Raw genomic sequence first — 24,346 nt, 5'->3', positions numbered from 1 at the left:
GCCTTTACAAAACCCACTCAATAAATAGGCATGCAGGTTACAGAGGCGCCGGCGCTAAATGATTCAGAGATCTTATAAGATAGTCTGGAATCAAGGAAAAAGGAAGTGATGAGAAAATAAAAGAGAATAAGTGTATTAATATTTATGTGTGAAAATTGGGTAAATTCCACTGTATTATTTACGAAATAAGTGTTGGAAAGTTACAAACAAGAGGTATAATATAAGGATAGGAATTAATCCATCCCACTGTAATGCGTTTGTCTTTATTTGGACAACTATTTGGATTAGTGGTGTTGTCTCTCCAGAACAGTTCTGGTGGTGTACTTGGATTTGAAGGCAGAAGTTCTAGTTCTCAAGATGTGTGTCTTACGGAGGAACTTTTCCATAATGAATTAATCAGAACAAGGGGGAGAAATATAAATATAGATTCACTATATAGATTAATTCCACCTGGGAATGACAAACTTTTATTTCATTTTGAGCAGAGCAAGGCGTGTGCTTTGGATTCAGTTCAGGTTCCTCTTTTTTTAGGTTTGCACCGCCCCCAGAAATTAACTTCGCCTATTAATAGAAGTGTGTCTGCTTCAACAGCTCAAATATTTTTGAATGAAGAATATTATATTAATAGGTATATAGAATACACTGTTAACACTGTTGATTTTCCAACTGAAATTGCTCTAGTTGGAGTTTGTATACTTTACAGTTTTAGGAGCTTGAGAAATCAACTAGGTGAATTCTCGGCTCTTCCAGATATTCATAAGATTGCCGCTATGTCATTACAACTTCCTCAAGTTTCAGCTGGTGATGACTTCAGAAACGCTTGTATTCAGTATCTAGGCTCAATTTCAAAGATTCCTAGAAATCATTCTTCAAAATTGATGATTACTTTAGTGTGTCAGCAGATACCAAAGTGTGTTAAGGATCCAAATGTATCGAATACACTGTCTTCCCTTAGAGAGATCCTTGCAAATGATCCATCAGTTCTATCAATAAGTAATTCATTAAATAAACTTGCATTTATCGAAAATATAAGAAGTAAATTCGGCGAAATGCCTTTGAATATAGGTCTTCTGAGACTATACAAAATTGTATCGAAGTTAGATTCAATTGTAACTACACACTTTAATGATGCTTCAAATGATATTTTTGGAAATAATGATAAGAAGCAAACAAATTCATGGCATAGCACTGTATTATTTGGTAATGATGGGTCTTCTGACGATATTTCCTGTGAAGAATCCTTAATGTTACACTTCAAGGCGTACCCGTTGATTCCAGGTCAGGATAGTACAAGCAGAAGGGCGCATTTGAGTTATATTCTTTGCAAGTATTCAGAACAAGCTATAAATCCTATTTTTGTTCCAACATCACCAAATTCTATTTTGCTTCAGTATTTAACGTACCTGAATGAGAATTTAGAACTCCCAATTGAGTTCATTTCTGGTTCTATTTGCGTTTTCCATCTTTCTGCCTCGTATACTGGGATGTATCCAGAATTTGATCTGGTCACTAGGCTTGCCGTTTTATTAGAAGGATATATTGCGACTGGTGAAAAATTTATGCAAATTTGTATTGATAATCTCCCGAAATTTATAGATCTTTCAGAAAATACGTTCATTCCTGGAGAAAGGGTGATAGTTAATTTTCAAAAAGATTCCAGGAGTATTTGCTCCGCAATCAAGAACTGTTTTGAATCAAAAAAAGAAAGTGTCTTCACAAATGAAGAACTAACAGCTTTAATACTTTCGGTATTACCAACAACTCCAGATAATGAATACTTTCCTCAAATTCTACACAGATCCAAGTTTATCCATAAAATAATCGATTATAAAGAAAAGAATATTGATATAAAGGAGAATATCGACAAATTAAACAAAATTCAGTTGAAGGGAACTGAGGGATTAATTCCACCGGCAAAGGCTATAAAAGAGGTTATGAAGGCGTTACATTACCAAGAACAGAAACATATTAATGGTATCACAGCCTTAAATCATTCAGAACTAGCTATAAAAACCCAAAAATTGTACTCAACATTATTGAGATTGACATTAATTCTCTTGGAAAAAGTGAGGCTACCCAAAAGTAAAGCGAATAGTTGCCCTATATCCAATCCAAACGAGGTAATTGAGGAAAAAAATCCGCAAGACATCGTTATTTCAGTTAAAGATATACTTGAAATAGTGTCAGGTAGTCTTACCCCATCTGGATGCGCCGATTTAGTGATAAACAAAAGGGCTGAATATTCAAGAGTTTATGATACTGTTTTGTCAATCTGTGAAAACGTACTATTTACATCATATCCCAATTCGTTTTCAGAATTACCATATCTAATCAGGTTGATGGTCATTTCATCTGATAACTATGGATTTAATTTTAATCAATTGAAAAGGATATATGCATATGCATCAAGTTCCTTCTCTATATTTGGAATACAATTAATGGTGTATCCTTTATTTGCCCATATTTGTAGATTTGGTTCATTTGATAGTCAAAAAAAATCTGAATATAATATATGCATGGAGAACTTTCAATTTGAAACCTTCTTCTCTAAGTTACAAATTCAAGGAAAACAAAAACAATTTTGTATGCGTGTTTCAAAAATTGTAGATGACTCCTACTATGATAAAGTTGTGTCCTTTTCTATCAGGAATTTTGCAAAAAAATCTGCATATGAAGAAAATTGGATTAAAAATATTGCTGATATTTCCATGGAAATTAAGCATGCTGTAAATGAAGTTGTTGGGCTTAGTTTCCAAAAAGGTCCTTCAATAGGTGAAGCTAATAAATACTTCGCTTTTTTCTTTTCTAAATTTATCAGAAGAATCCAAAGGTCAAGATACTTTGGTGAGTTGACTGGAGAGGACCTTAAAATAATGTTTGTGAATATATATTCAAATTTTGAGCGGATACCCGCAGTTGGTAGTTCTTCCTTCACAGGTAATGCACTGAGATATGAGTTCATTTTAGCAAGAGATTCCTCTTCAGATATGCCCAATTCCAAGTATGTATCTGATAATGTATTTGGTCTCAGAAATATCCTATTTAATGGCATTATTCTTCAAGAATTTCCATATTTGATAAGGAGATGTTCGCGAATTTTATTGGAATTCTTTAACTCCAAGGGGAAAGTCGATTTGAATGAGAAGGGAGTAGATGAGATATGTTCTTCAACATTTTCATTAGCTAACAAAGAGCTTCCGACGCAAATCATGGATCGTTCACTTTTCATCAAATATGTTGTTAATTACTTCAGTGTTCCAAAAAAAATAGTCCCAAAATTGGATTGCATCTACAAAGTTGTGAGGAAATATTCAATGCCTATATCAAGAAAGCCGTCATTTGAAGCAACTCTAAACTTTGGACTTCACATAATCAATCTAACTCGTGGATTTAAGAATTTGAATGACCCAGGTTTCATTGAAAAGTGTAACATTGCTTCATTATTATCTAATATCTTGAATATGAACAGCGAAACTGTTGTTTATGACGAAAAAGCATCCACAAAAACTTATAAGGGCCTTTCTTTATCTTATCATGATGAGAACCCTATTGAACATAAATTTATTGGGCATTTTTGTAATGACATTCAACTTTGTTCAAATAACTATGGAGAAGATTATATTTATAAATATATTTCTTTACAGACTAACTATGATATTGTATTCGATGATAACCTTAACGGTGACCCACTTAACACCCCACAATCTTCAGAATCACCTTCACCAGATAAAAATGAACCAGAAGTTCCATTATTTAAACTTTCTAACTCAAAATTTACTCAGAAACTTGAACAATTAATTGAAAATTATATTTTTGAAGGAGTTGAAATAAAAGACAAGCATGATAAAACTATCAAGATCAGAGGTATAAGGATTCTTGAAGCAATTAGACTTTTCGGGGTCTTCCATGACAGTTTTCTTCCTTTATTAAAATCAAAAAATTCGAATAAAAACAATAAAAGCTCTAACAAGTTCACAGGACTTTATTCTGGACATAGTCCAATAAAAGGAGTAAATGACACTAATGATGACATTGAAGTACTCTCTTTTGACAACTCTATCAGAGTTGTAAGCGAAATAGCTAAAGTTATCATTTCAAATTCCCAACTAAATGGAGAAACCTCAAGCTTAGTACTATCCAAAAACTTCAAAACATCACAAATATGTTCGGATATTCTGAAAAGTTACTTACCAAAAGAGTTTGATCCTATAGAAATTGAGTCAATCTGCAGCATCTCATTTTCTCCTTTTAAATATTGATATTAGTAAATATATAATGTGAGAGCTAATTTAAACTAAATAATTTTGAATCAGCGAATATTGTCCATATGATGCATTTTTCGTTATTCCAATAGTCATATATATCTGTTTTCAGTGTGAGACGAAGCTTATGTTAGCTAAATTCCGGTGAAGAAATAGATAAACTGGAAAATTAGCTTTATTACATTGAATTGATAGTTTAATATCAACATACCACGATCCTATTGCTCAAAATCGAATATTTTGTTCAACACACTATAGTTCATGTCCATTTCCAGATTCCACCTAGTTACCTAGTACTGTAATTATATTTGTATGTATAGTATTATAATTCAAATATCTGTTAACATGTCTACTTATTTTAAGTTGGTACACTTTATTTGCTTATTTTACAACCCAAACTACGTATACACGTAAAATACTTGTTTTTAAGGATAACTGTATAAATTATAAATTTAACTATGTAATAATAAGAATAATTAAATTTTAACTTATCCTTTATCCTTTATTCCAAAGTTATCAATATTTAATGTCAAAAATTGAACATTTGTGTGATAAAAATATTGGCGGGTGTGTGAGAAATGTCATACCTCTTTTCGGACACAGGTGTCCAAAGTTGATTATTCTAAAATTGTTTACTATAAGAATATTCAAATAATAATATACAAAGTTTTATAATTAAATAAAACTTAAAACAGTACAATTATACTGGAATAAGTCGAATTAGAAAGAATTTTCTGTGTTTTTAGTAAGAAAAATTCATTTCCTTGAATGTGGATTAAATAAATATTAGAAAAAAATGATTTTCACTTCAAAAAATATCATTTTATTTGTACTCTTCCTTTGTGCATATTATATGGAATATTCCAATTTACTTGTCAATGGAACAAGCACTTTAGACTTTGAAAATAATATTAATGAAATATTGAGGGGAAGAGTATACATAATGCAAAACGATATAAAACCAATGACTTTGATATTTTCTAGCAAAGTGTATCCCAAATCTCATATAGAAGAAGATGAGGTAAGTTTTTTTCAACTATTAGTGGTCCAACTGCTATTTAAAAGGAAAGGAAACAGATTAAAGTGATTCAAAAATAAAAATCACACTCGTTTCAACGTTTAAACTTATTATTGACTATGTATTAAATATTTAGGATTTAGGTTTTCTTGAATCTTTCTCAGAAAACAGAGAATTTTTTATCGCTCAAAACAAAGAAAAGGTTCAATTAACATCACCTTGCAGAGCAGTTGTTGAACAAATATATACAAATTCTGGAACAGTTTTGGTTGCAGATAACATAAACGTAGGTTAAATTATCAAAATATAGAGAAATAACAGTATAACTGTAATAAATATATGAAATTTAATACTAAAACTATGTTATGACAATTTCTCTATTTAAGACATTAATGAATTAAATTACATTCCAATTACAAATTTTTCAGGGTTCTATATCTCCGAAGTATATATTGTCATTAATATGTAAAGAATTGCCAAAAAATTCAATATTAAGTTCAAGAAAAAAAAAAGAAATGGATAAATTAATTCTTTCTGTTGAGCTTTCTTCTCGTGAGAATGCAATAATTACCGATGTCCCAGATACAGATCAAATTGAACAAGATAATGTAGTTTTAGGAATGTGGTTTAATGATTATACTTATGTAAGATATGAATCTCTCAGTAAATTATATAATGTAATTAGTCTGTACCACAAGACACAAATGATTGGACAGAAGTTTAACAGAGGTTTGGGATTGATTAAATTTGATGTGGAAATAACTCCTGTAATGGCTGGAGCAGAGTTAGATTATCAGAAACAAATTTATGATGTGACACAATTCCAAGGCACTGGATTACCACAAATTTATCAAACTGATCAGACAATAAGTCCTGAAACTGGATATAATGTAAACAACTTTGAAATTCAAAATAAAGGTGATAGTATTGAACAAATTGATAAAAAATCGGATGTAGAAAAAAATAAAAGTAAAAAAAAACGTTCTAAGAATGAAGTTGAGAATAGTAGGGATACCGAAGAATACGATGATTATGGAAGCGAAGATGAAAAAAAGAATGAAGAGGAAGATGACGCAATTAGGAATGCACTTTTAAATGCTGCTGCTACTTATTCAATAATAAGTGTGAATAAAATGAAGAAAGACAAATTACATAAAATTACTAATACTTCAGGTTTAATGGATTCAGGAAATACAAAATGGATAGTAAGATCTCCTTGTTCAGGTGTTTTAATGACTAATATACTAGAGGACGAACCTGGTCAAAAAATTGAGCAGGGAACTCTGTTCGCCACAGTAAAGTGTAATAAGACACAAAAGAAACCAAGAGATAAAAATAGTGAACTTGAAGATTTAATAATGCCTTTCTCTATTAAGGTTACTAACATAAAAATTAGGCTTGAAGAATCTGAATCAAACGATAGTTACAACTCGGAAGACAGTACTCTATATTCTAAGGTACTGAAAAATGAAAGAATTCTCTCTGGAAAACTTATAAATGAATCAAGGCATGTCCCAAGCTATTTAATTTACGGCAATTATCAATTGATTACCGCACCTTGCCAAGGTAGGATGAGTATTAATAAAGATGTTGGTAATTCAGTAAAAGGTAGAGAAAAGGTATTCAAAGTAAGGTGTAAAAATAAAAACGATGATAATTACGATAAAAATGATACAGCTTATGGAAAATCTGTTAAAAGTGGTCTAGTTGCGCATTATTTTAAAGATCACCATTCCGTTGTAAAGGTAAGTTATAAAATTACATTATTAATGTTCTTAATTATCTATTCAGTAATTAAGAAACTTTAATATTGTTTGGTTACTTTTTATTTTATTCCCTAACGCAAAAAATTAAAACAATTTAGACTGGAGAGGCAGTAGCTATAATTAGGAATAATTGGAGAGTGTTAGCATCACCATGTGATGGATTATTGATATACACAGATTCTCCTGGTTTAGCAAGGAGTGGAACTAATATAGCAATTGTAATATGTAACGACAGCAAATTAAAAAAAAGAAAGATTCAGGCAACGAAATCGTTCATGATTCTCGCAACTCTTTTACCAAATCCTTCTGTTGTTAGAAAAAAACAGCCAATAGTTATAGTAGACACTTCTGAACTCAATTGGGAAGGATCGAAAGACAATATTGAGGAGTCAGATGATGAATCTGAAATTGAAAAGGTTACAAAGACCATTTTTCCGATAAAACAAAAGAATAATGATGAAAACACAGAAAGTAAGTTAAAATTAACACTTTTAACTCTAACTATTGAAAAAATTTACTTTAACTTTTTTTTTATAACCGTATAATATTAAAGCAAAGGAAATAATTCAAGATATAATTTCACCATGCAACGGGAATTTGTTAAAACAGTTTAACCACAAAATTGGTACAAAGATCAAAGAGAAAAAAATCATTACACAAATAAAATGTGATGATAACAAAATTTATACTTTTATTGCAGGAAAAAACATTATAATCTTACAAGACAATGTCTATAGGAAAAATAATGAAACTGAAGGTGAGAAAGAAAATGTATCAAATTCGTCACTCAGTGAAGTCCAAATTTCTAAAGGTGAAACGTTATTACAAATTCTTTTCATTCATAATATTAAATATTATGTTATTAAAGCCCCTTGTACAGGTTATGGATACACTCTTAGTTCTAAAGGGAAGAAGATAAATAAAGGAAAGTATTTTGCCGTTATTCAGTGTAAGGATGGTGAGAAAGAATCTTCAACTCAAAAAATAAGAGCAATTAAAGACATGGAAATAATTTCCACATATATGTCCTTAAAAAAAAAATTTTCAAAAGGGGAACCACTTTTTATAACAATTCAACAGCCTACTTTATAATGAAATTTATATGAAATATATATCAAAATAGATTATTTATTTTTGCTTGAACAATTTGGGGTGATCACAGTGTTCAAAGTAAATTGTTGCATTATTTGCATGTATTGCCTTTTGAAAACAAAGGAATTTGTATAGAATTTGCACATATTATCATCTAGAAGTGGGCAACAAATCCAAACAAAAAGTTAATATAAATTTAAGACAAAAAAAATGTATTTATAAATTAAAATGAATAATAAATCAATAAATCTAAATAGTGCCCTATTATTCAATGCGTTTTCATTTTATATTCTGTAGTTGAAACTACAAGTTAATCTTTTGTTTGCAATTTTGTATTCCAAAACTGTTTTTGGTTGAATTTATTTGTTCTTTTTGCAACAGTTGGTTCCCTTCACACATTTAAGATTTTTCTTTTTGGATTTCAAGAATGAGGGCTTCTTAAATATTTTCCTTAATAGTATCACTAATTTGTTTGATTTCTTTTTCGTTTCAGACTCTGTTAGGGAGAGTTCAGGATAACCCTTTTTGTTAACCATTAGAGAATCCACGGAAGGAATAATTTTTAACAGTTTCTTTCTTGTATATTTATTGGATTTTATTGAATTTACCAAAGGATTTAATCTCTCATCTATTAAAATACCTATTTGTTCGTTGATAACATCAACAAAGTACATATCAGAAATTTTTCTCATGAGTTTCCCTCTTATTGAATTTTTGCGAGAAAAAAAAGCTTGATCCAAAATTTTGCACTGAACTAATAAACTTTGCTTACTGTGCTTGTGTTTTTGTAGGATTTTATCAATAATATCGAATATACTTCTGCTAGAAGCATTCGAAATATGATAAATGAGTGATTTTACTGCTTTGGTGTGCTTTAAGAAATTGTAACATGATTCTAAAAAATCTAACTTGAACTTTTTTGTTTTTGCTCTCCATGATCTTTTTTTATTGTACTTTTCCGCAACTCTAACTGCTTCTTGCCCGAATAAAACAAGTTCTCTTATCTTTCCCTTATGTTTGTTAACTTCATTTATAAATGTTTCTGAGGCCGGACTTCTGATATTAGCTGTAACATCCAAACCAAAGTTAATAGTTTTTATTTTTTTTGCTTTGAGATAGCATTGATTTATTTCATTTTCCTCCTCTGGTGATAACTCAATTTCTTTAGAATACGAAACACTTGCCTCGTTTTTGTTATATTCTCTATCGTTTTCTGGATATTGATCATCTTGATCGATAAATTCCAGTTTTCTATTGCCAAAAGCAGCTTCATTTTTTTGGCCTATATTATTTAACCTGTTTCGAGAAGTATTTTCACGGGCGTTACCATATTTCCAGTCAAGGGGTAATTCTCCATTAATATACGAGAATGGCATTCTACCAAAACTATCATTTCCCTTTGGAATTGTGATTTTTTGGTTAGAATAATTTTCCTCAAAGTTCTCTACGGGAATATCCACTACTTTGTTCATATCTAATCTTTCATTTTCCGCCTCAGTATTTTCGCTTTTAGTTGTTTCAGGTGTTTCTTCAATAGCTTTCACGTTAGTATAATTTTCTGTACCAGAACCTATTGTTTGAGTTTTTATTAGGCTTTTTTCTATTTTACTATCGCCTATAGGGAGTTTGTTGCCTTGATATATTACTCCGGATTCATTAAGGAATTTATAATCATGTTGTTCTGAAGAAAGCTCGGTATTCAAATTTGGATTTTCATTTTGTAAATTTAAATTGTCCGTTTGAACAGAACTTTCAGGGTTACTATTGGGAGTATTAATATTATTGTCAGTACCACCCACATTACTTTTCAAGTGCTCATTGTATGAATGAACGTCTATTGGTATTCCTGAATAATTAATTTTATTGGTAGACCTTTCCAAAACTCCTGATTTAAGTTGTTTCCCTATGGTTTCTCTAAGTATTCCTCTCATTTTTTCCAATTCCACTTGTAATAAAGATTTTCCGAATGAATTCCTTGTTAGTCTCATTTCCTCATATCTATTCTTGTATAAGAATGTATTGTTTGGAGCTTGAGCTTTTAGAGATGAGATATATTCCTCCTCAGCAGGGTTTATAGGTTGTATTGCCTTGGCTTCATTATCATCACTTAAACCTTCGAATGAATCTTTAATATTCCTTACGTTTGAACCAGAAACACTTGCGTTATTTTTACTTCCACTTCCATATAAGTTATATTTTTCAAATTGCCCAACCAAAGTTTCAATAACAGATGCGATTCTGGGACTGACTTTTCCAGCTGTAGCATTTGTCTTGATGTAAGGCCCCGAATAAAACCTCTGGTTTCCAACTGTCTTTTCTTCAATAAAACTGGAACTTGGAGTTGGTGGTTCGATTGTTTCTGACTTATATAATGGTAAATCATCATTTGTATTTTTTAAATCAATTTCTTCATTTAAAAAATTCTTACTAGGAGGATAATTCGTGGATAAATCTTCGGTTAGTGTAATTTCCTCAGTGGTAGGGTTCACAAACGAGGATTCAGAGTTTGTAGTTTGTGTTTTACTTTTTTCTATAAAATCGTACGGTTCACTTCCACTACTTTTTTCCTCAAAAAAACTTCTCAATTCTGTAACATGCGATTTTGAAGTGTTTTCGCTGAGAGGTAGTTTAGTTTCTGCTAACTCACTATCATTTTTATCAGTCACACGAGTTTCATCCACTTGGATTATATCTGATTTTGATGAATCCCATTCTGTATCACTAGACTCGATAGATTCTGAAATTCCGGAACTCAGAGAGGAGTCAATAATATTTACATTGGAAAACATATTTTTCTCCTCGTTTTGAAGAGTTTCTGCAAATTTCGGAAGTTTTGATTCACTAACTTCTTCAAACACGACATCAGATGTAGGGGACTTAGAATCATCATATACCTTTGATTCTTGTAATGTAGGTTCCATAACCATTTTTTGCTCCTCACTTTTTCCATGAGTTTCAGTTTCAGGTGATTTTTCTTTACTTTCCTCGACTTTTTCGGTAACTGGAGTTCTAACAGAACTAGATTCAACTTTTTCAGTTGGAGGTTCAACCAAGGGTAATTCTGAAGCACCAACTTTGGTCATCAATTCCAATTCTTTTTTTTCCTGTTCAGAGACGGATGACTTATCATCAAAAGGTTCCATAATTACTGGGCTACTATAGTCTTCATCTTTCACTAACTGTGGTGATAATCTATAATCTGTACTATCATCAATATTATCATACCCATACTGAATGCTTTCCTTTTCAATTTCATCTTCACGAAGCCTATCCATTGTCTCAAATTCAGCACTATGTTGTGAAACACCACCACTTACAAAACTAGAATCACCTATAATGAGTGATTCACCTTCAGGAACAGCATCTGACGATTTTACAGTACTTAACTCGGAAATTTCATCGTTACCCGATGACTCTTGTGTACTTGACTCCTTGTCAGTTTCACCATACACAACAGAACTTGAACTTGATCCAACATCTACACTCGATCCAACACTCCCCCCTATGCTATGATCAGAATTGGAAATAGTGCTCTTAAGCGCAAATGCTATTTCAAATCTGTAAATGACCGGTATTGTCGAAAGGATCAGAAACAAGCGATAGAAATTAATGGCAACCATTGTTAGGAACTCTCTAAATTTATTTGTTTCTTTAGTTTATTAATTTATATTATTAACTCCCCACGCTGCCTGTTCTAGTACATAGGCGTTAAAACAACACTCCTGATTATTTATCAATGAATATATATTTAAAAATTGTAATATACCTGCTTAAGAAATATGGAACATTTATCATAAATAATAAATCAAGAATTATATTTATGCAATATATAAACAAAAATATATTATTCAGAATTACGTAATCTAATGCTAAACTATTCTGCATAGAGCATGCTTTCTTTTAAGGCTGTATTTTGAGTCTCAAGGCATAGATCTTTTTACTTTACCGCCTTTATTAGTTGTAACCGCCATATGTAAACGATTAACATTTCCCGATTCAAGCAAAATTATTTGAACGAGAATATGCAATACGGGAAAAAATATTAATCATTTAGTATTGAATACAATTTAGATTTCACACTTGAATTAGTGCAAAATATACGCAATTTAACCTTTAATGGGAGTTGATTTACCTTTAAAACAATTAGCGGGAACTAAAACACATTTTTTTCTCGAGTTGATAGAATAAAATAAATGGTACTTTACGGAGAAAGCAACATCACTACTAAAAACAATTAAGCGTCCATATTGTATATGTATACTCGAAAACTTTACGGATAGACACTAGTCTAGGTATTGTTAATGCTCAATTTTTACTGTTTTGTGGCCTGAAACATTGACTTTGTTTGAGTGTGGTACTTTAGCTAAATATACAGTTTTAAATAATGATAATACTTTTGAATGTACTAATAGTAATCAATATATCTCAGCAAGCTCTTATTACGTTTAATGATTGAATATGGATGGAAATGTTCACCAAAAATTTTTAAACATTCAAAAAGTAATTTCAATAAATCATCATACGTATCCAGTGATTCGCTTACATCATTTGAATATTTAAGAACCATTCGATTCCCCTTTTCTTCCTTTTCAGAATACTTTTTCTTTAATTTTTCATCTGTTTCCCTTTCACTCAATCTCGAGTATTTATCCGCAAAATTTAACCAAAACCTCAAACTATTTCTTAAAATTAGAATTTCAAGAAGCAACTTCTCAAATTTTAAGCATTTTTCTTTTGTTAATTCCGCACTTTGACCAATTAAACTCACTTGAACTGATCTTAATTTAACAAATGAAGCTTGATAAAAAATAACCGAGTTTGGTTTGAATAATTCAGGAAAAATTGAGCTTAATATTGCAATAAAAAGCAATAAAATTGCACCTCTTTTAAAAAATACCATTGAATTCTTCATTTCCTAATAAAAAGAATTCTTTTTGCCTATTGTCTAGTTTATTATACTAGATTTCTTTCGGCCATATCAACAAAAGCCAAAATAAATTATCAAATATTAAAATGATAAAAATTTATAGGTTTAATAAAAATAAAAAAACAACTAAAAATAATATTTATTCATATAAATACAAATTAATTTGCTAACAGCTTATTAGTAATTTTTCTTATTATCACACCAATGGATCGAGTTTGCACCCGCAAAAAATTGTTTAGTATTGGGAACAACTTTGAATTCATTTTTTTTGTGATCATTCTGTTAATCACTATAATTTCGCGTGTATTTTTATTAAACATTTAATGTTATTGTTTTCTTAAATTATTGAAAGATTTCTTTAAGCTGAACCTATGACCTTCAAATTTTAACGCACTTTTCAGAATACAAATCATTTCTCTATTTTCAATTTCCCGGCATCACTAGATTTTATTTAACTGTAAATTTATATTACATTCCAGGTTGATCTTTGAATTAGTGTAAAACTTGATATCGGGTAGACAATGATGTATCCATTTATATTGAGATCTTAAATATATGGGATTTAACAGTAAGTATAATCTTAACTTTTTTCCATTTCTTAAAATCCTACGGATTACACTATTAATTACCATTAAATGTGAATAACGTTTTTTTTGTGGTGTAATAGAATCTTCTGAATGTGTTTAAATATGTAACTAAGATTTAAAGCGGAGTTGCAGCAATTAAAGAAAAAAGAAATATTAAATTAGCTAATAAAATCTAGCTTATGATAGTATGATTTCGAATATAATACAAACAAAAGATATCAATAATAACAATAATAATAAGTACAAGCTTTCTCTTTTTTAAAAAAAAAAAGAAAGAATTACGATGATGTTTAACATTAAGAACGTTTCATATATTTAATCAAACTCTTAACAAATATACTAACAAATAATTAGAATAGTTCTTAAGCACTGTATTAAGAATATGTTTTTATGATAGTTCTTCTATATTGCTCAAAATCACCATCTTTGAATTCTTTTAGAGTTTTGTTTAAATGATCTATATGCCAAATTGAGTCAGCAACGCAGGAAATAAGATGTGCATCATGACTCACAATTACAACTCCGCCATTGAAAGAATTTAGAGCAACAATGAGAGCTTGAATTGAATCTAGATCAAAATGATTTGTAGGTTCATCCAGAATTAGTATATGTGGATTTAGATACGCCATAATTGCAATTGCAACACGACTCTTTTGGCCACCAGAGAGCACATATAAGGGCTCTAGTGCAAGACTCCCATTTATACCGAATCTCCCGAGGAAATTCCTTGCCTTCTCATCAGAGATATCTGAATTGGGATACTTAGCTTGAAGTTGTTGAACAGAATTTAGAGTAAGATCAAGAAGATCGATATGATGTTGTGCGAAATAGCCTATTCTTATTTTTGGGTCTCTTCTTATCATTCCTTTCGTAGGATTAAGTTGCCCCATGATAAGTCTTAAAATTGTAGTTTTGCCACTTCCATTTCCACCACAAATAGCAATCTTAGAGTCAGTTCCAATACTCATACTGAAATCGTTTACAATATGTTTAACTGATTTACCAGAATCTTGAGAATAATAAAAACTAACCTCACAACACTCAATTAATGATACAGATAATTTATCTGCTTTTTCTGAGTTTATTGATGTACTGGAACTGGTGTCCAAAACATTAAAATCAAATATTACACTGGGATCTTTGCGTATTTCATCTAATATTGGAAGCCTTTCAAGATATTTAATTCTGCTCTGTACCAAACTTGCTCTGGATGAATTGCACCTAAACCTATCAATGAATCTTTGTATTCTCTCTTTTTCAGCAGTTTGTTGTTCAAATTTCTTTCTTTTTATATCAAGATCAATTGAACGAACTTCTTCAAATGAATCATAGTTACCTTTGAAATTAGTCAATTTGTGATCACAAAAGTGAATTATATCTGTACAAACCTGGTTTAGGAAATCTCTGGAATGGCTTACAATTACACATGTTTTATCCCATCCTTTTAAGAAATTTTCGAGCCAGGTAACCGCTAATATATCCAAATGATTTGTAGGTTCATCTAACAAAAGGACATCTGGATTTGCGTATATTGCCCTGGCCAAGGCAACTCGCATTCTCCAGCCACCAGATAAACGGGAAACTTTTTGTTTGAGTGCCTCTTGAGTAAATCCTAATCCAACTAAAATCACAGAGGCCCTATTTTCTGCCGTATATGCATCTATCTCATTCAATCTCTCATATATTTTATTTAATCTATCTGAATCATCTTGCACTTGTGACGTACTGTCTGGATTATCGGAGTCTACTTTTGTTAACAACTTTTCCTCTTCCAACAGTGAAAGTCTTTCAGTATCAATACTAAGTACAGATTCCAAAACCGTGTCTTCTTCTTTAAAGTGCAATTCCTGTTCTACGCATGCTATTGACACATCTACAGGAATTCCAGGAATTTCTCTTCTTACTATGTAAGTCAGTAACGTTGACTTTCCAACTCCATTCCTACCAATAAGGCCATATCTATGTTTTAAGCTCAAACTTAAACTCGCATCGTTCAATAGTGCTCTTCCTGCAATAAAAATAGTAATATTTGGGATTTGAATGTCCTTCATTTTTTGTCTTGAACAAGTTATTGGATGTTGACAAACTGGAACTGGAACCTCTAATTTCTGTTTTTGCCACTGCCTTAACAGTCTTAATTGTCTTTCTTTTTCTTTTGCAAGTGCCTTCTGAAGCTTAATGCTTTCACCTATTGGGGTACTCTTGTTGAAATTTCCATTTGCTCTAACATCAAGTTCTAATAAAGGATCGTGCAATAGCTCCTTTTCAGTCTCATCAGAATTTAATATTTTAGTTGGTTCTATTTCTTTTAGTACTCCACAAAAACCTTCTGTACTTTCTTCAGGTTTTAGTCCCAGAGAATCATATAGTTCATCAATTGCTTCACTAACACTAGAAACATTAAAATAATGTCTTAAATACAGTTCTGTCATTTCAAACAACTTATCTTTTGATAACATTCCATTGTTTTCATAAATCTCACTACTAATAACATTAACTAGGTATTCTGTAACTATTTCATCCCCATAATTTTCCTGAGATCCGCATATATTTTTAATATAATCTAATATTAATTCTTTACTTGGAAGTGAACTATCTATTTGTTTATTATCATTATCTGACAAGAGCATACTCCTATCCATTTTTGAGTAAAAAGATTGTTTTCCTTTGGAAACAAAAATTCCCAGTAAAAAATTGTAGTATTTAAATTCGTGATCCTTTGTTACTTCAGGGTTGAAGCATAAAGAACAGTTAACCGCTTATTTTTCCTTATTATGTTGAGCCCCATACATTGATGTTCATATTCAATTTTAAAAAATAAATGGACATAATGAATTATTAAAGGAAAGTCTCATTCATATTACTATCTGGATTTTATAATTTAAATAAATGATGTATTTTATGTTCTATTTATTTATTATTATGTTTTACCATTCGGGGACAAATATAAAAGTTTTGTGTTGCAAGCGTCAATTGTAGTAGCAGTTTATTTCGGATTTAGAATGGTTATCTTGAAGTCAACATGTTTTTTCCCGGAAAAAAACTCACAATAAATTGTTACTACTTATTTCCTACTTATAAAATCACATAAAGACCTTTTAATCTGTTCACCCCTAATGGTAGGTAACATTTTTTAGATTAAACTCTACCCGCCTAAATTGGTATCGTATTTATTGATATTTATTTTATAGGTACCAAATTAGCCAAAACTGCTGTCCGCGTGTAAAATTTAATAAATATTATTTAATATAATGTTTGTATACCATTAATTGTTAAAATATAATTTTTCGTAAAGAAAAATTATTAACTAAAGTATTGAAAACAAATAATTTGATGTCAAATAGATTATAATATTAAAATTGCAGTTGATAATAATAAATATTTATTAACTAGCTATATTCAACTTTGGCATAAAGTATAAGAGGTAAATAATAAAATTTAGGCGGAGCTAATTGTAACTATAGACGTTTAGGAGACCAAGGGTGCAGAATCAAATATTTAAGTATTTAACAAAGAGGGATATTAATATCGAGGTTGAATATCTGGGTTTGTATACAAGGTTTAGCATTAATAAATAAGAATAGAAAGGTTCTTTATAGAAAAAAATATTATTATATCATTGTTTCGTGTTATGTTTGGGTTAGGGGAATAAGGTGTGAATAATTGTTGCGCTGGTTAAGGTAAGGTTTCGGTTAGTAATTGGTTCGAGCCTTTGTGGACATGGAGCAAGGAGGGCTTAAGGATGCCAAAACAGATGACAAACATGTAACCCCAATTTCGGGAGGAGTTGATACGTCATTTGATAATAAACCCAATACAAGGACATCGGTATTATCAACAGTAGCACCAACAACAATAGTGACTGAAATAGATAAAGTAGTGGAGGGCAGTGAGAATGTTTCAGACTTTAGAGAGGAGGAAGGTACCGAAAAGGTGATAATTGGCTCACCTGAGGTGGCTTCAGTTGCAATAAAAAATAAAGACAAAAGAAATGATCACAAAACACACGAACCAAAAAAAAAGAAAAGGCGTCAAAGTGTATCTTCTCAGGGAAGTTCTTTACATGCTCTTTTACACGGAACCATTTCCAATTTTGTTGCTGAGACTAGCGATAAAGACGAAGATAGAAAAAATGAAAATTCTGTTTCTTTTAATCAAAGTGAGGATGCTTATACAATGGAGATAAAAAAGAATGGCCATAATTTACTAAGAAAGGGCAAGAAACTCAAGTCATTTGATTCTAACAAGAAAAAGTTTCATGGTAGACATGAAAATATGTTTATAAACGATGAGGCTGACGAAACAGATGAACATGACGATATTGACGAGAGAAACGTAAAATCTTCCGAAAATGAGAGGGGTTTGAAGAGAAAAACGAAATTACACTCTTCTAGTGAAAATGAGGATGATGATGAGGATGAAGATGAGGATGGGGTTGATGAGGAAGGTTATGAGGAATTAAGAGATTTTATTACAGATGAAGTTGAGTACGGAATAGACGACCAAACTGTTTATAATAGAACTAATTTCGATCACTCAGACAAAACTAAGGATGTAAAAGATGGTCATTTATTAGACTCTGGTGATATTGATGATGACGAAGAGGATGATGATGACGATGAGATTTTGAGAGGTGATCTGGAGGAAGATGATTTGGAATTAATAGAGGAAAACACAGGAATTAGACTTAGAAAGGACACGCACTCTCAAAAACATCGTCTTAGAAGGGTTTCCGAGGCAGATGGAACTTCTTCAGGTAAGACTTTAGTTGGTAAAGATATAGGTGATCTAGAGGATCTTCTCTTTAGTGGTGTGGGGGATGGTGATGACGTTGTGGGCAATCCTTACGTTGAAGATAATCGTTTGAATACTGATTTGGACAATGATGAAATATATGATGAGGATGATGATGACGATGGATGGATGGTCTATGACATTGAGGAGAAATCCTACAAAGGAGACGAATACAGCATGATTCAATCAGTTTTTGGAGACTATGATACTGTAATGGATATTTTAATGAATAAATTTCACAAATATAAGGCTTTGAACAAAAACAAAGATGATGAGACACATCTTATTGGGACAGAGACTGAAATTAATGGTTCTGATAACACACTTGATTCCGTAAAGAAAAAGGATTCAGAAAAGGAATATTATGAATTAGATGAAGATGATGAGGCTCTTTTTAGAGCCCCAGATGTTGATGGGGGTGATAAAGAGTTAGAACGACTTCAGGATAGAATTAAAAATACCACTTTACATACACTACATAGTATTGCGGAACCCAGTGAAATTCAGGGTCAATATTTAACTGACTTTGATACAGAAGTTAAGAAAGCTGATGTTCCAGAAAGGCTTTATCTCTTGTATAGTGGAAGGTGGAAGTCTCTTAGTGATGGAAAAATTACAAAAGAGGAATTGCAGGTAGAATCCAATTGGATTACCAAGAAATTTTTACAAACGTATCCGGAGCTATTTAAAGAAGATTATATTCGCAGAACCCACACTCTAGAGTTCAAGTCATCCTTTCCTTATTCATACGGAGGTTCTATATTTCAGATGGTATCAAAAGCAGTCTACAGTGTTTTGGATTGGATATTGAATGAACGTTTCGATATTCCGTATATTTCTTTACATAAAATTCACCTTGTTTATCCCCCTCTAAATGAATTTCTTATTGGAAAGATTGTCTTCCTTGATTCAGTTTATCATAATTTAAAGCTTTCAATTGGATCTCTCCGTCAGAAATTGTTTAACAAAAGGAACTCCAAGGCTTTGGAAAAGTATTCGAGTATTTCAGAGGCAGAACAAAATTTTGATAATGACGAGTTTACTTCTGCGTTTCTAACTGTTTCAGGACTTAATGAGGTTCTTTCTATAAAAAGCTTTGATACAAATCGCGATGTTGATCAACTTAGACTCTACTTAACTTATCACATTGAAACTCAAAGGTTCAGGCAAATAATCAATATTGACGGTGAGGATGGTTTGGAAATGAATATTGGTAAATTTGTTTCAGATTCTGGGAGAAAACAGAGAAAAAATTTTTTAACAGAATTGTTCGAGTATATTGAAAATAACAAGTTATACAATATCTGGAATCAGTACATTGTTTCTCCATACGTGCTTTCTCTTTACATGAGAAATTTTTCTTCTCCCCAATTTCATTGCTCAGTTCCAACATCTTCATCTCATAAATTACCAAGCACGTTTTCTTTACTTCCCCCTGTTGGTCCAGTAATTGAGAATTCCAAATCTGCATTGAACAAATGGTTTGAGAAATATATAGTACCTGAAAGTCCTAATTTCTTTTCTAGTGAAAAGATAATAGAATCATTAATCATTTACGAAGCGAAAAGACTTTCAACATTTCCGATAATCAGAACAAAGATTTACGAATACTTCTTTTCCAATGCATGTATAACAACAGTAACTACAGTAAAAGGTGAACAAAATTTGATACCAAATAATACTGGTTGGTTAGCCGGTAGAATATTTAGAAAGCCTATTAACACCTTATTTCCTGGAACTTATTTACCATTGAATGATGATATCAACGATTCAACCTCTAATTTTAACGCTTTATTTGACGGATGCTTATCCTCTCAGATTTTTGAACTCGAGAAACTTGGCCTTATAAATGTTGTTATTCATCCTCTTTGCTTTGATGAAGAAGCTCCTTGGAGGGGCAGTGATGGTGAAGCTAAGATAAAAGAACGCTTTCTGCACCAAGTTGGTATGTTTAAAATGGGATCTGATTTAAACTCTTCATACAATCATTTAGTTCCTGATGGTGGGAACAATTTGGGAAGTTTGGTGTATTCAAAGACCAATACACCTATACCAACCCCAATTCAAAATAGATTTGATCAAGAAATGAGAATGTTTAGAAATAGTGATAATATAGATAACAGAATTGTAAGAAACATCTTGGATGAGCTTAAATATGGATATGTAAGTGTCTCTGGAAGTGTATGGAGTAAGCAAATTCAAGTGCCTATTCTTCATAAACTAATTGAAGAACTATTTCCAGCATTTAGGAAGGATGTATTGAACTATATGAAGTCAAGATCACAGGAATATATCGCAGAACTCTGTTCTCTGAGTCTCCAGAGACGCCTTAGTTTGCTGCCACCAAAAAGACCAACTAAATTGAACCTAGGAGATGATTCAAAAGTCGATGGATCGGATTCAAACGATAAGGTTAGGGATGGTTTGGGTAAGGATGATGACGACTTCGATGAATATGAATATGGATTAGATAATTTAGGATTTGGAGGCAAGTTTATGGGTGGTAAAGTCTTTTCTCACCAAAAAATGGGTGATTCAGATTTTTTACAACCGAAAGAAGAATATAATACAAATTGGGGCTTAAATGTTATTTCTTGTGTTGTCGAGAGAGCCCAGAATGGATTTAAGGTTTGTGTTACAGCTTTGGATATTTTTGGAGAACTTAAGGACTACTTAATATTAAATCATCTATTAATTTCTGGATCTTCTATTAACAAATTCTCAAATATATTTAAAAATAATAATCATGATAGAGGAGATACGTCAGGGTCCATTGAAACTCAGAGATTCGAGGAAGATTTAGAGAATTTAGTAAAGTTTGCAAAAACATACTTTCCACACTATATTTGTATTGGAGTATCTAATATGAAATCACTTGAGTTAGGAAGTCTTTGGGGTGATGTTGTTTTGAAAAAAGTTAAGAGGAAAGATAAAAATTATGTCCCAGGTATATATTTTGTTTGTATGGATGTATCTAAGGCTCTTGTAAGAAAAACAAACTCAGAATCTGACGCAAGAAAAGGGAGTGAAGGTCATCCAATTCCTGTTGAGATGGCAATTTCAGTCGGGAGATTGGTACAGAATCCTCTTGCGGAGCAGTTAAGACTATGGGATGACAGTAATAATGAAATTGAACGAGAGTTGAATGTAAATATAGGTGCGAAAAATGAATCTTATTATGGTTCAAACAATAATACAGTTAGGTATTCTGGAAACTCATTCTATAGTGAAGTGTCAGGTGGAAGAAATGGATTCAACTTAATTACATGCTTAAAACTTCACAAGTATCAGGATAGTGTTGATAGCAAACTTCTTCAGTTCCATCTCCTAATGGCAATAAGATCAGTTGTTTCAAACTTGGGAGTTCAAATTAACAGAATGAAGGGTCATCAGCATCTTCAGTCTCCACTGAAGTTCGTTAGTGGCTTGGGGCCAAGAAAGGCAAGATTATTGAGTTTTTACTTAGATTCTGTTTCAGAACCTATATTCAATAGAAGTCAATTAAAAATAACTGAATCTGACTTGCTCGTGGATGGAAAAAATAATTCGAGTTCCTCAATAACTCCAGGTTTTATAGGTGAAAAGAAAAATAGAGATAACTATCACAATAGTCAATATGATTACTACGATGATGATTATCAATCTGATATTGGAAAGAAAGGCGTTGGATGTCTCACTAAGAATATTTATCTAAACTCTCATGTATTTTTGAGAGTAGATGAGGAGAGTATATATGAAAAAGGATTTAACAAAAACCTTAATATCTTTGATATAAGTCGCCTTAGTGATATTGATGACAGTGAGTTAGCTAAAACCATTTTAGGCAACGTAAAAGATATGGCCTCCGAAGGAGGAGGTAGTACTGGTGGTTCTGGTGGTAAGCAAAGAGGTCGAAATAGAGAATTAGATGACGATACGCTTTATTGGAGTTGGATTAGTAAGCGAGGAAATAAACTAGAAACCTTGGATCTCGAGGCATACGCTAAATTAATGTATGAAAATCAAGATATACCTCGACTATTACCGTATTTAAACAGAATGCTTAGGGAACTTAAAAAACCATATGATTGTAGCTACTTTGCAAAGGTGATTAAAGGAATGGATAGATCTAGGCAAGTAAGAGAGGCCATGCAAATTTCTAAAGAAGATTTATTTATAGGATCTGAGATTACATGTAGGGTAACAGGAGTCGCTACAGTTAAACCTGGTGGTTCTTTCCCAAGAAATCCAGTTTCTTTCTGGTTTGATCAGTATGGAATGAAGGTTATTGTTGAAGATTTTGACAACTTTTGGGATGAACTTATGGACGAAAATCCAATGTTTCAGTCTGTTCCCTTGGTCTCGATCTTCAAAGTTAATACTCCTCTACAAGCGACAGTTACTAATATCGATTTTGTTCAAAACTGTGTTTTCGTTTCGTTATCACAGGGAAAAATATGTAATACTCTAAATTACCTTATTGAAACCGTGTGGAGACAGCAAAAGGTACGATCTGAAAATATGGAGAGAGATAATAATGGTGATCGTAACAATAATATCTCTGGAGTTGGTGGCTTTGATATAGATTCTGGTTCTAGTTCCAGTTCTACATCTGTATCTACACAAAGTTTAGAAGGAGTTTCGGAATTTCAAAGGAACAATTTTAACATCCTACAAGACGATCTTTCCTCTCTTCTTTGGACAGATATACGGCACTATGCATATATTCTTTTCAAGAAAAACTTGAATGTGATATCAAATTGCTCTAGAGCTGAATTGAACTCATTGTGTGGGGATTCTGACTTCAAAGATGGTGCAGCAGGGAGATATTTACGTGGAGCGATTCATAGAACAATTCACCATCCTAATTACAGGACCTGGAACCATGATGAGGTAATGAATTACATGAAGGATGATAATATAACTATTGGAGAGGTCGTAATTAAGTCATCAAATAGATATATAGATAAATTAATAATGTACGTAAAAGTTTGTGACAATCCATTCATGGTTAAAATATTTAATATTGATGAATTTGATCAAAGACTTCCAGGTGAACTTGGAAGAAGGCTCAAAATAGAGGATTCGGAATTTAACGATATTGACCAAATCTTAATTCAATATGTTCATCCTCTGAAAGTTCACCTTTCTACTGTTTACACTCACTCTAAATACAGAGCAAATATGGAGTACCAAAATTTGGTTTCAGAGTTACTTGTTGAGTCTACTAGGAGTGGGAACTCTATTGTATGGGGAATTGTTGCGGACAAACAAATTCCATGTAGATTCCATTTGATTTCTGTTCCACCAAATACAAGAGTGGGTTCTAGTGGAGCGAGAATTCACTTTGAGGATGGAATTTACGTTTCTCAAAAAGGATTTCAATTGTGGAAAAAATCAGAAACTACTTTAAGAAAACTTCTTAATTGGTGGAAAACTGAAGGTTTCTTTAGGAGATCCCATTATCTTGAGGAGTACAGGAGGTATAAGGAATCTATGGTTAGAGAGAAGCAGGGCATAAAGGATGTTGGATTCCACCATAGGAAGTTTGGCCCTAGTTCGAACAATTATTATCAACAAGGTGGTATTGGTGGTAGTGGGTATGGTGGTGGTGGACATGGAGGATTCTATAAAAATCAACGTTATTCACATGACACTCACGGTTACTATAGTAACAGAGGATATGGAAGTGCCACCAATGATGGATATGGCGCTAACTATGGTGGTGTTGGTGGTAACAGCAGTAACAATAGAAATCACCATAGAAGATAATAAATGATAGATAAAAGCAGCGATGTTGTCAATGATCACAGAGGATAAAAATGATCTATGCGGAAACTGTATGATACTGACGAATTTCAAGGTTAATATGGGAATTATTAAAGAAAATAAGATGTAGGAAGCAGATTAAAAGAAACGAA

At 31.9% G+C, this 24,346-nt stretch overlaps 6 protein-coding genes across 6 annotated transcripts; 3 read left to right on the top strand and 3 right to left on the bottom strand.

Moving 5' to 3' along the window:
• Nucleotides 1-251: 251 nt before the first annotated feature.
• FG379_000134 (uncharacterized protein) lies at nucleotides 252-4,259 on the top strand (the record flags this gene model as incomplete). The annotated part of the gene is made up of 1 exon (XM_067326465.1): nucleotides 252-4,259. The coding sequence occupies one exon, from the start codon at nucleotides 252-254 to the stop codon at nucleotides 4,257-4,259; it is 4,008 nt and encodes a 1,335-aa protein (XP_067183088.1).
• An 856-nt stretch (nucleotides 4,260-5,115) lies between these two features.
• Nucleotides 5,116-8,138, top strand: FG379_000133 (uncharacterized protein; the record flags this gene model as incomplete). The annotated part of the gene is made up of 5 exons (XM_067326464.1): nucleotides 5,116-5,283; nucleotides 5,417-5,566; nucleotides 5,709-7,025; nucleotides 7,145-7,517; nucleotides 7,600-8,138. 5 exons carry the CDS (start codon nucleotides 5,116-5,118, stop codon nucleotides 8,136-8,138), a joined length of 2,547 nt encoding a protein of 848 aa, XP_067183087.1.
• A 359-nt stretch (nucleotides 8,139-8,497) lies between these two features.
• On the bottom strand, nucleotides 8,498-11,758 carry FG379_000132 (uncharacterized protein; the record flags this gene model as incomplete). The annotated part of the gene is made up of 1 exon (XM_067326463.1): nucleotides 8,498-11,758. The coding sequence occupies one exon, from the start codon at nucleotides 11,756-11,758 to the stop codon at nucleotides 8,498-8,500; it is 3,261 nt and encodes a 1,086-aa protein (XP_067183086.1).
• A 785-nt stretch (nucleotides 11,759-12,543) lies between these two features.
• Nucleotides 12,544-13,050, bottom strand: FG379_000131 (uncharacterized protein; the record flags this gene model as incomplete). Its single annotated transcript, XM_067326462.1, has 1 exon — nucleotides 12,544-13,050. One exon carries the CDS (start codon nucleotides 13,048-13,050, stop codon nucleotides 12,544-12,546), a length of 507 nt encoding a protein of 168 aa, XP_067183085.1.
• Nucleotides 13,051-14,026: 976 nt separating this feature from the next.
• On the bottom strand, nucleotides 14,027-16,294 carry FG379_000130 (ABC transporter ATpase; the record flags this gene model as incomplete). Its single annotated transcript, XM_067326461.1, has 1 exon — nucleotides 14,027-16,294. One exon carries the CDS (start codon nucleotides 16,292-16,294, stop codon nucleotides 14,027-14,029), a length of 2,268 nt encoding a protein of 755 aa, XP_067183084.1.
• Nucleotides 16,295-17,372: 1,078 nt separating this feature from the next.
• FG379_000129 (uncharacterized protein) lies at nucleotides 17,373-24,197 on the top strand (the record flags this gene model as incomplete). The annotated part of the gene is made up of 1 exon (XM_067326459.1): nucleotides 17,373-24,197. The coding sequence occupies one exon, from the start codon at nucleotides 17,373-17,375 to the stop codon at nucleotides 24,195-24,197; it is 6,825 nt and encodes a 2,274-aa protein (XP_067183083.1).
• Between the last annotated feature and the right edge of the window lie 149 nt (nucleotides 24,198-24,346).

The sequence above is a fragment of the Cryptosporidium bovis genome (assembly GCF_009768925.1).
Source record: "Cryptosporidium bovis isolate 45015 chromosome Unknown contig_1, whole genome shotgun sequence".
In the NCBI taxonomy this organism is placed as follows: Eukaryota; Apicomplexa; class Conoidasida; order Eucoccidiorida; family Cryptosporidiidae; genus Cryptosporidium; species Cryptosporidium bovis.
The sequence above is the reverse complement of the archived record's forward strand: the minus strand, read 5'-3'. Positions and strand labels throughout refer to the sequence as shown.